At 41.0% G+C, this 12539-nt stretch overlaps 1 protein-coding gene across 4 annotated transcripts in view; it reads left to right on the top strand.

Annotated features, from left to right (window-relative positions):
• stan (Protocadherin-like wing polarity protein stan) overlaps positions 1 to 12539 on the top strand; it is a 414391-nt gene that overhangs the window by 364036 nt on the left and 37816 nt on the right. For all 4 annotated transcript variants that reach the window (XM_089241555.1, XM_089241556.1, XM_089241557.1 and 1 more), the window contains one exon: positions 11062 to 11224. In XM_089241555.1, the coding sequence (XP_089097681.1) occupies positions 11062 to 11224 (163 nt within the window). The remainder of the gene's footprint in view (positions 1 to 11061; positions 11225 to 12539) is intronic.

Genomic DNA, 12539 nt, shown 5'->3' with positions numbered 1-12539 from the left:
TGGTGTGGAAATAAAGGGCTACTGCAAATCACAGTAAACAAAAATGTATTTCACGAAAAAAATATTCGAATATGACCTGATGATCATATTTCATTGAGAAAAATAAAATTCGGTATAAACTGGCATCTTAAATAATAATCTGTACAAAACGGGACATCATCAATTGCCATCAGAAACATTGTCCGAAGTAGGCATAATCATCGATCGTAATTAAAATTCCAAAAAAATTGCTACAAAAAATTAAACCTGATTTATGTCGGCATCACACTATAAACGTTTTGTAAAAGTGCTTGTATAAAACTGGAAAAATACAACGAATAAGCTGATCGATTACATTCGAGCAAATGCAATCGATCAGTTTATTGGTCGCATTTTTCAAGTTTTATACAAGCACTTTGACAAAACTTTTATAGTGTAATACTGGCCTTTTATGTATAAACCTGACAAATATGCCAGATAAATATTTACAAGTTTTTTCCATAATTATCGTAATGTAGTGTAATATAATGAAAACACTGTGTGTGTGTAATACGGGACACAATTGGTCCGTAAATTTGTTTCGGACATTTTACTGGCCCTTGTTTTCAGGAAGGTTGAAAAAAACTGCGATGGAGAATATTTTCTGTGGGATCGTTCCAAACGTTTCAGACTTAACCAGAATGAAATTTTGCCTCCTGGTACTGGCCCTTACGGGTCAACTGTGGGCTTACAAATTGTAGCCTCGTGGAGACTACGTGTGAGGAGAAAGGCAAGTGAGTATTTGCGTGTGTGTGTGTGTGTGTGTGTGTATTATGTGAGTGCGGTTGTGTAAAAGAGAAAATTTTTGTCAAATCCGGGTAACTGTCTGGTACTGTCACTTTTTAACACAATTTTGCAGATAAAACGCTCCACAACCTTCTATTAAAAATGTTTACACTTGGAAGAGAATAGAGAAAAAAAGGTGTCGAAAAGACAATTGGAGAAAGTTTCCATCATGTACTCACTAATGCGAGCTTCGACAATTTTTTTTTCTGGTCATTTTCAGGAAATAGAAGAAAAAGTAGGAGGTGGGTGAATATATAGGAGGAAAATTTGGTTAGTTATTGTTAGTGGGGGAAGATGATGTCAAGGGAGGGGGTGAAAATTTTGCCAGTGACAAATCAAAAGTAACAAAAAATTATGCGCTTTTGCTTCAAAAATATTTAATGATGTAGCAATTTATGATATCATGGTTCAATGATGTCGGTCTTTTGGGGCAATATTGTTGTTGACACAATAAAAAATTTTATATACATGTTGAGCAAAGTTCAACAAATTCCTGGGTAAAATAATTTCAAACTTGATTAAGCATATATTTACAATAGGAGAGAACTCTTTCTCATTCTGCAGGGCCCTCTGACGCGGAAGAGTGCTTGAATTGTTGGTCTCGGTGGGAGAGCCATCCACGGATGACAACATTACAACTTAAGCCTTTTTACTTAAGCCTTTTTTGGTGCATCGAGGGAAAGCCATCGATGCTATTGTTGTACTGTAAACTAAATAATGTTGTATTGTGAACTAATAATAATAAATTTGTCTCTGCGATCCGATCATCAGCGCCCTTTGTTGAGGAAGAATTCATGGGCGATGATCCGCTGACAACGAGCGAAGTGCTATTCCCCTGTTGTCAGCAAGTGCGTTACTTTTTTGTTATTATTATTTCTTTTAAATGGATTTTTTTTTCAAACATTTCGTACCTTCAGTTGGGGCTTTTTATATGTAGACAGCTGTTTTTGTTGGCCTTCCTCTTTTTGTTAGAGCAGCGTTTCTCAACCGGTGCTCCGCGGTGACTCAAAGAAAATAAAATAAATCAGTAAATTAGATTGATACATGAAAAAAAGAGGCATAAAGGGTTCCGCCATAAAAAATTATATATAAATCTGGCTCCTCAAGTCATACAGGGCTCCGCAATAAAAATTATATACTGAGAAGGGCTCCGCAAGTCAAAAAAGGCTGAGAACTCCTGTGTTAGAGGGTTGGCGATTAAAAGAATTGTTTTTGTTTGATTAAAAATGTATTTCTTGGTTGAACACATTTATTTGCAATTTTGTGTTCAGTGGAACTGAATTAGAGTTCGTTCTAAGGGAGGTCCAAAATTTGTTTGGGCCTTCGAAATTTTCAAATCTCATCATGTCGTAGTCCCCAACGTCTCTTATATGTTGGTGTTGTGAGTTGCCCATTCTGTCAAATTGATTGAGGTTTAATTCTTGTACGGATGACCAAATATGGGAGAGTTGAAGGTCCGTTCATATGTTGATGTAACGAAGGAACCAGTGCTTTTGTTAGCTGTCGAAGGATTTTATCTTGTATCACTTGCAGGGTTTTTATATTTAGTTTGCGTTCGTGGGCGAACACCGATGAGACGTAAAGCATTGTGGGTCGAAAAAATGGATTTGTATAGAATTATTTTTTCGAATAGTGAATTTCGCTCTGTGAGGAGTTTCAGGATCAGTGAGGAAAGTTTTCTCTCTGAGACGAGGGCGGTAAAAGAAAAAAACGTGGGGAGACTATGCTGAAGCAATTGACAATCGTACCAACTTACCACGGAAGGAAGTGTAATGTGCGTCACTTATTTTTGATTTTTCAGGTGACTAAAAGAAAAACGAATCATTTGCTTAAGGTAGTGGTTCTCAAAGTGGGCGCCGCGGAAAGCTGGTGTGCTATTGATGTGCACTTGTTAAGTGCTTCGAAGCGATTCTCAGACTGCTTTGAGAAGTCGCGGATAGACACTGAGTCTAAGGGAGTCGAAGGCGAAAAAAAGCTTTAGAGAACCACTGGCTTAAGGGTTTTATATAGACGTTGCTTGGATCGCAAAAAGAAATTCTTCAGAAGTTTTCTTTACTGTTTAATTCCACCTCCCCCACAAGAATTTCATTGGTGACTCCCTTTTAGTCCCCCCTTCCCGGTCTTCTTTGCCTCCTGCTAAAATCTACTTCGAAATGAACAGTGACTCAATTGGCACTGCTGCCTACTAGTTTCTTAATATTTTGATTATTTCTAAGTATGCGTGTACTGAGTACACTGTATTGATTGTTGTTGATGTAGAATTCTAATATATTCCATCCGTGCTAAATAGGAACGTTTAAAGTTAAAATATTACGGTATTTATGTGTTACGGTGAATGTGATAAATTCGGAATACATGTTTGAACGAAATTTATCAAACTCATCAAAATGGTCGGCGATTATGCATAATCAACGCATAGATGAAATTTACCCTAACAGACACTGCATATTGGTTTAATGTATTTTTTTACTTAGGGACAGATGAGCTTAAATTTCTGATCAAGACGTTTATATTTTGGGAGTTCTCTCGAGACAAGTTAATCGACGAAACCCCTTGGGGAACCGACCAGCAGACTCAAACTCGAAGCCTTTTAAAAATCAAAAACTGGCTTCAAAGGGGGAAAGAGCATAGGAATGGTCCCGGGTACGGAGCCATTGTAAATATTTGCTTTTGTGTCCTACCTTCAGTAGTTCTTTATCCTATCGAGGTTTTAACATGGGGTGCTTGTGTGGATGCCGACTGAGGGACGCTAGTCTAGACTAGCGTTGAAGTTCCCTAGTTGAAGAATGAAAGGTTCCCAGGGATTTGTTAACTATTGTGATGAGATACTTGACACAGTATATTTAACTACTTATGTGGGGACGAAGAAAATGACATGAAAGCTCTCCGGCTTATTGTGGGAATATGACGACGCAAAGAAGATGCATATTCATATGGCGAATGAGTGCACAAAAACACGGGTGGCAGGCACAGAAGAGCGTTTTTTTTTTTCTTTTTTGACACCTTTCCGTTTCCATGCGTCTAGTTTTGTGTCCGAGAAATACCACAATCACATATCCCGCGGTAAAGATGTAGTGAACAAACAACATCGTTCGTGTATTTCGGACAATTAAAACTGTTGTTAAGCACTGAATGGTTCTGTTGTGAGTAAAGTTGTCGTGGTGAACTGCAAAAAACTTAACAAAAAACATAAAGGCCTGCAAACAAAAAGCTACTCTTTCTTTCTACACTCTATAAGCTACACAAAAGAACTAGTTAAGCACTTTTTGTGCGCATGTTATTATATAAAGCAGCGTTTCTCTTTCCTTTTTTTTTGCCCGTCGCCCCCTTCGAATATTTTTTTTCTCGTGGCGCCCCTGAGTCTTCGACCCTCATCTAGAAGCAAGATCGTTTATACGTATTGAATTGATTTTTTCAGTGAATTTATACTGAATGGAAATTTTTGCAAATAAAATTGGCCTCCAGACCACTGGCTTAGAATTTATTGAGCTGCCCACTAATCCGAATTCTATTCAGGACCGTATCAACATCATGGGCCCCTCAGGCAAAGTGATGCTATGGTAGTCCTACACTTAGCAGGAAATAAACAGCCTACATATTTCCTACTTATTTTAAAAATTTATTGCACTATACAAAATATCATAAGGTGGAGTCACTTGCGTACATGAGACCCCCGGGCATGAACCCTCACAAGAGTGGGACTGACAGAGCTGCATCCCAGGGCCTGATATGGTTTTCATCATTTTTTGTTTTTCCCACTAAATTTAATATAGAGAAGGGGGTCTGTGAAAAATGTAGCCGGAGGCCTGCGAAAAACCCCATCCTAGGGAACCTGCTGCAAAATGTGGGGGGTGAGGCCCGGGTGAGTCCATGCCCTAAGACGGCCCTGGTTTCGTTGGATTCTGCAAGTGTATAGTCAATATAAAAGCATTATTTCTTCACACCTTAATTTTTCTTCTCAGCTCTCTGCAGCCCTCCAAACCACCTGTCCCGGCCCCTTTCTAAATTTATTGCATCTCCGTGATTCCTAAATTTCTACACAAATATTGAGTTTTGAACACCCCTCCCCAACCACTATTTACTGCTCCCGACATTTCCTATTATTTTACGCCTATGATGATGTGGTACTGACTTAAATTCTTCACGGTTGTAATCGCAACAAAATGTATAATGCATAACATGATTCTATTCCGAACACATTATTCGACCTCACTTGGTAATGCATAATTTCTCAAATTATAATGTTTTGTTTCGAAATTCATGGGTAAATTTTTTTCAAGTGAGCCAGATTAGTTCGCAAGCAGGGGTTTGTTCCTCCATGTATTTCATTTCATTTTTATGTATTTTTTATTTATGAATTATGTGAAAAAAGTTTGCCGATTGCCCACAACTTCTGTAAATAAATGTATAGAAAAAAAAGGCTATGGAGTGTGTGTGTGTGTTGTGTTTTCGTTGGTGTTCACATTTTTCTAATGATTGACCAATTTTTCATGTACCAAAACAAGACTCAACTTGAAAGATAGAATTGCCGAAAATGTCAAAAAAGTAATAATAATAATGCAGCATAGTATGCAAGGGCGAAGCGAGAGGGGACTTGGGGGTCTGGTTCCCCCCCCCCCGAAATGTGAGAAAATTACCGAAAAAAGGGAAAAAGATGGCCAAATCCATTGTTCTGTCACTTTGGTCCCCCCCCCCCCCCGAAATGAAAGTAGTCCCCCCCCCCGAACGAAATTTCTGGCTACGCCCCTGATAGTATGCTTATTATCTTGGTTTTAACAATGGCTTTCCGCACATTTTATGTCAGTTACATGGTTTTCACATGGTCGTCGCGTTATTGATTTTAAAATTATTATTATTATATATTATAAAAATGATAGCATGATATATTAGAAATTATAAAGGCGTGGTTCATTAAAAACTTTGGCTATTCTAACTTTCCAGGATGCCTGTACTCGTTAACAGGGCCGGCCGTCTTAAGAGCTTCATGGGACCCTCGGCCAAGTGGTTTTTCTGAGGCCCAACATAATTAAGGGGCTCTGGGCAAACCCTCTCGTCAATGCAGAAATCGGCCCAGACCAAAAGAAGTTTCAGACACGAATTATACGTATTCATCAAATGGGCTTCAAAACTGGGAGATCGGAAGTATGAAAAGATTGGGGGTCAAAAACCATAAATCTGTATATCATCATGACCCCCCCCCCCCATCCTGTAGCAAGCCCCCCGACCGGGACTTTTCAAGGTCCCTCTATAGTTAATTTATAGTGTTAGAAAGTAGAAAACTAAGAATCAGGGCCGTAACTAGGATTTATGCCGTCCGGGGCAAACATCATTTTCGGTGCCCCACAACGATTTATAATGATAAAATTCGACTATCTTGTAATGGTGTTCTTTGTACCCCCGCCTCAAGGGCGTAGCGAGGGGAGGGGACTTGGGGGTCTGGTCCCCCCCCCCCCCGAAATGTGAGAAAATGACCGAAAGAAGGGAAAAAGATGGCCAAATCCATTGTTCTGTCACTTTGGTTCCCCTCCCCCCCGAAATGAAAGTGGTTCCCCCCCGAACGAAATTTCTGGCTACGCCCCTGCCCCGCCTAAAACTACTGTCCCCTAAATTCTGCCGCCCGGGACCGTCACCCTCCACCCTGCCCCCCCTCTAGTTACGGTCCGGGTAAGAATAACTGCGAACTCAGCCCTCCCCCAGTGGGGGAGTGGCGGAATACGAACTTTTCGCTCATATTGCAGGCTCCTTTCAGCTACAAATGAACCGTGACAAGCCGAGAGCCGCAGAAATGAAAGTGAACCGTTGCCTGTTAAAACGCCTCCTGTAATTGGTCGAAAATGAGCCGTGAATCGCTTCTTTTTTCGCTTGTGTTGCCTGCTCCTATTGGGTACAAATGAACCGTGAAGAGCCGTGAGCCGCAGAAATGAAAGTGAACCGTTGCCTGTTAAAACGCCTCCTGTAATTGGTCGAAAATGAGCCGTGAATCGCTTCTTTTTTCGCTTGTATTGCCTGCTCCTATTGGCTACAAATGAACCGTGACGAGCCGCGAGCCGCAGAAATTCAAGTGAGCCGTGTCCTTTTAAAAGGCCTCCGGGAGCCGTTTCGCTTGCCACTGTTCTGCAGAACTTAACAACTAGTCTCTTCCCAAGTCCCCACCCTCCCTTCTAAGAAGACGTTGGCCACGCTTTCTTTTTCCCCCTTTTGCAAGGTTTTTTTTGCACAAAAGGCTTTTACAATCCCCCTTTCGCTGCGTTCTTTTTTATTTACTATTATTTTTTGCTCTTTTACCTCGGATTGAATGCATCTCTTGAAGGGGAAGGAATCTCATTCTCGTTGTTATTATTATTGTTATTTGGTCTACTCACCAGTGCAGTCTTACGCATGGGCACGTCCGCGGGGAGGAGAGGTGTAGAAGAGGCAGATCTCCTGAAAATAAGATGTTAAAATTTCCAAGATTCGGAGTGCTTTGAATTGATAGGCAGTAATTTTTAGCCAGATAGCGAAGAGCCGCAACTAGGGGGGGGGGGGGTCTGGGGCTCGGGCGCTGGACTAGTGGGGGAGAGGAATGCACTTCTTTTAACTGCTCCTTCTACATTATACGGGGCACAGAAATGCAAGTTTGTTCCGGCTTAAAAAGTATCTAGGTGCGTATCCCTGGATTGGTGGGGGGGGGGGGGGGTGCTCTCATTACGGCTCTGCTCTTCAGCTCGGATTTGTTGCTCCTCCTAGAGATGACAGAAATCGTTTTCCTGATTTTTCTTTTCTTGACCAGTATAAATTTTTTTTAGCTCTTCAACGTCGGATTTGGCTTCCAGCAAAAATCATTTTCCCCAATTGTTTTTTTGGTCAATAAATTTTTTCTGCCCTATCGTGACAAATTTGCCCCAACCCCTTCCTACAGTGGACGGAAATCATGTCCCCTAATTTTTTTTCGATTTTTCACTTCAGATTAGATGCCTTTCCTACGAGCAGACAAATCATTTACCCTAATTTTTTTTTGGTCAATAATATTTGTTTTTGCCCTTTCATCATGGATTTAGCACCCCACCTAGAGCGGACAGACACCATTTCTCAAATTTTTTTGGGTACATAAGATTTTTTTTTTTTTTGCTTTTTAATCTCTAACTGCGATATCCCATGTGAACGTACGGATCACGCGGCTGAACAGTCGCCCCTGCATTCATAATTTTCAACCGCAATGTAATTTGTTGTTTCAGTTGTGATTTTTCAATTAAAATTTCGTATGTAATTTCAGTCGTTATTATAATGAATAAAAGAAGGGGGGGGGACGATTGTCGACCTCTTCCTTTGCGACTATACCAGTGATTCCCAACGTGGGCGATGGAATGTTCCGGGGGCGGTAGAAGCTACGGGTATAACATAGGATCCTATGGCTTAGATTGCGTTGGGGGGGGGGGGGATGGGAGAACAAAATTTCTGAAGAAGGGGCCGTTGGGACAAAAAAAGGGTGGGAACAATGGCCTATACCAATACATTTTTTTTGTGAACTGGAGGGGGAGTTGTTATCACTCAAGTTTATCAACGTAACCCCTTGTGAACCCAACCCGCACTCTCGAAGTATTTTTTCCTAATGTGTCGTACCTGTACCTTTATACCCTTTATACCCTACTACACCTTTATACCTAGCTAGGTATAAAGGCTGTATTCCGTACGAGAACCTTTCGCGACTCCTTACAAAATGACTTTTGTGCGAGAGAAAAAAAACGGTGATTGATTATTTTTATGTGAGATGTCTCGAAAATCTACATCAAAAGCTGTCCGGCGTATTAAAAAAGACGACCATAGGCAAAGATAGACTTGGAAGTCTGGGGGGGGGGGGCGGCACGATGATGATGATGTCAATTCACATATACATTTATACATTAGATCAGTCGACTCTATCTTTGACGCTGGGGAAGAGCAATGCCCTCCCCCCCGACGCCTCCCGTATCTCCGCCCATGAAGACGACACAGGAGATGAATACAAATCGTTTATCGATTGTTACGTAAATGAGAACATGGATGTTCATGCAAATACAGTAATATGGAGATTTTTTTTCTCACCATCTTCAGGGCCGTCTTAAGAGCAACATGGGCCCCCGGGCCAAATGACTTTTCTGAGGCTTTTTTTCTCCTGAGACCCCCGGGTGGGCCCATGCCTTGAGACGGCACTGACCATCTTACGTGTCTGGTTTAGTGCACGAAACCATCTTCTATAAGGGGCCATTCAAGTATTACGTAAGCAGATTTTTAGCCATTTTTGACTCCCCCCCCCCCATTTGTCAGCAAAAGTCGCAAACCACTGACCCCCCCCCATATCTTCAGAAACGGGTGGTTGATGACGTAAGTAACCTTCAAACCCCCCCCTCCCCCCTTATCATCAAAAGTCAGCAAATCCGAAACCCCCCCCTCTCGATGCTGACGTAATACTTGAATGACCCCTAAGGGAAAAAGTTTATTATTATTATTTTTGGAATGAGAGAGAGAGAGAAAAGCTTGATTTTTTGCATATTTCTCTGGTTGATTTTTTAATTGAAACGCAACGCGCGTCCATCAACTGCAGCGTAAACGCAGTGTGCTGTAATTGAAAAAAAAAATCTAGATATTGTTTGCGGGGGGGGGGGGGGAGGGTAAATCACAAGAGTTTATAAAACCCTTCGCTAGATGGCGCTCTTGATCAACTCTTCAAAAGAGCCGTGTAAGAGCTGCGGTTCATTTTGGTGAGTGAGCGGTTCAGAGCCGCTCACGGAAAAGAACCGTTTTGCCCATCACTAGTCGGGAACGAAATGTCGGGGGCGAAAGTTCCGGATCCCGCTCAGAAAAATAGGGGTTGGCGCCACCAAACGCTAGGTTGGCGCTCTTGGCAAATTATTTCAAACAAGAAACTCAAAATGTCCATGAAATATGCAAAATAAGTGTAGTTTTTTCTTTGTGGGAGGGGGCGCAATTCGGCTCGGGGCCCAGTCTAGTTATGGGCGTTGGAAGCCATGGGTTTAATATAGGATCCTAGGGGTTGACTTGAGTTGGAGGACCATGAGAAAAAAAAGTTAGGGAAACTATGATTTAGAACAGGTGGGCGTCTTCAACCTTATTCGATTCTCGAGCACTGCCCATACCCATCAGTAGTTGAACAGCATCCCTTACACGACAGCTTTTACATACTTATGCATGAAATCTGCGTTGATTGTAATCCTTGAATGCCATTTTTACCGTGTTCAGTTGAGGCGTTGATCAAGCACGAAATCAGGCTCGAGCACTCTTGGTGCTTCAAGAAGCGTCATATGGTGCTCAAAAAAGCAATGGGTTGAAGGTAGCGTATCTAGAGCACAGCTTCTCGATATTTTTGTTCCGTCGCACCCTTCTTCAACTTTTTTTTCCTTATCGCCTCCCGAAACTCAAGAAACCCCCCTCCCCATTGGGTGCCCCTTTGGACCATTCCATCTCCCCTTCCTCAGGGGAACAAGTACCCGTTGAAATAAATGGTGGCAGTTTTTTGAAAAACATATATTTTTTGATTCTTATAAGTGGAAATTGGATTCTTATAACCGAAGATTTTTTTTCTTTGTCAAAACATCCTTTGGTTATTGCTTTTCCGATTTGATTCTTATAATCAGTTGCTATTGTATTGTGTTGCATACAGTATGTGCATTGGCTGCTATGAACATTGATGATTCATGCGTATGTTGTATTTATGATTTAATACGCGTGTGCACTCATTACATGCATGCGTAGGGTGACCATACGTCGTGTATTTCCAGGGACAGTCACGGTTTTTCTGTCCGTCCCGACTTTTTTTTGCAAAAATGTCCTGGTTTTTCACGTATTTTCAAAGACCGCAACTTGAATTTTCTTCATCATCGATTAGAATTATCTGTTATCTTCCAAACTCAGAAATTACATTACGATAACAGATGGAACTACGATGGAATATTCATCTCATATATTTGGTTGGTCAAGAAAAGTGAGTTTCAGGTTTTTAACCAATCAGCGTTTTCGCGCTGCACCCGGCGCTGAAATTCTACTTCTCGGAAAACCCGGCTTTAGCGACTTTTCTGTGATTTTAGCACGAGTGGGCAACTTTGCTTACTTTTGGCGATAACTAGCACTGTCCCGTATTTTGAAGGCCAATATCCCGTATTTTTCTCCCGAAAATATGGTCAGCCTACGCTTGAGTGGTACTTCCAAATTATAAATTTGATATGATTTTTTTTTTTTTCAGTGTTTGTATTTATGTATGTTTTCTTGTATTTTCGAAAAAAGGATGTTCGCATAAACATGAGTAGTGACAGCTGGTTGAGACCGTCGCTGGAGAGTAAAGTTCGTGAAGGCTGCAGGTTGCCCAATTCCTGCCACATGAACAAGTGTCCGCAAAACAGCACGTGTATTGACAAATGGGATGACTATGAATGCGTCTGTGATACTGGTGAGTGTCTTGGGGGTCAAACCCTCCTCCCTCTCAGCAAAATTTCGTCAGCAGCTTAGAATATTTCATATCTTCAAACAGCTCTCTCTCTCTCTCTCTCGATGGTGATTGACACACAACGTGCCAATGTATTGACAGACAGTATTTTTCAACACTATGTATTAATTTTTCTGCAACTGGTTTATTATATTATAAAAATATTAATAAACATTAACAGATAATAAATGTGATAAATATATTGTTTATATCAAAAAAAGTTTTTTTATGCATAGCAATTATTCCTCAAAATTTACATATAACACAACAGACAAAGTTGCCTGTCAAAGAGTTTGCTTCCAAATTTAGCAAGTAGATGGCAACCTCCCCTAAAGCATATGATAAGAATTCCTCAAAAACAAACTTCGCGTTAGGTATACAACATATAGGTATATATACCTGTGTGATATACTTTCCGACGAGTTTGTTTGAAGTTATGCAGAGGTATATTTGCGATATGCATGTAGGGTTGGTTTAGTAGTACAGTGAAACCTCTTAATAACGGACACGATGGGACTGAAAAGTTCGTTTACTAAAGAAGAGTGTGTCCGTTGATGGATAGTAAAATGCATGGAGAAAAGTAATAAGTAATAAGACAGGCTTTTGCCTGTCGGACACAAAAGTGTCCTTTTACGTGCAGTGTCTGTCTGCGAAACTCCACTAGAATAGTTACAGATATACGTGTTGTCTTATTACAGGACATGGCAAATCAATCCCAAGGTACCACGTCGCCATGGTGACTATAAAGTTTGCATTGGGCGCTTAAAATTTTTGTAAGGGACCGTTAAAGTATTACGTCAGCTAATTTTTAGCCATTTTTGACACCCCCCCCCCCCTTGTCAGCAAAATTTCGTCAGCACTGCCCCCACCTTCTAACGCACATTGGTCGGATCAGAAAAGTACGTGGGTTGTGGGGGGGCGGCATAGGGGGGGGGGCTTGTGTGCCTCCCCCAGACGAAAAAAACAATTTAATACAAAAACATTTTTTAAAAAAGTTAAAATTTCGAAAGAAAATACCTTTATATGTTATTATAATAAATTTCTGTTCATTTCAATGCTATTTGAAAGGTAAGAACTCAAAGTTTCTCTTTAGGAATGAATTTCATTGCGACCCACACTTCAAGCCATATATGGTAAACCCGCAGACCAAATGTGGCCCTGAAGGTTATCTGATGTGGCTTCCCCCCCCCCCCCCTCCGAACCCAATTTTGTAAAAATGCACGTTTACAAATTTGCAGCACATTTAAAAATCGCTTAAATGATCCGTGGCACAATTCCA

This window comes from Pholcus phalangioides, unplaced genomic scaffold, assembly GCF_987345545.1.
Source record: "Pholcus phalangioides strain wild (caught in Gottingen) unplaced genomic scaffold, Ppha-v1.0 ptg000014l_1, whole genome shotgun sequence".
Classification (NCBI taxonomy): domain Eukaryota; kingdom Metazoa; phylum Arthropoda; class Arachnida; order Araneae; family Pholcidae; genus Pholcus; species Pholcus phalangioides.
This window is presented reverse-complemented; position numbering and strand designations above follow the sequence as displayed.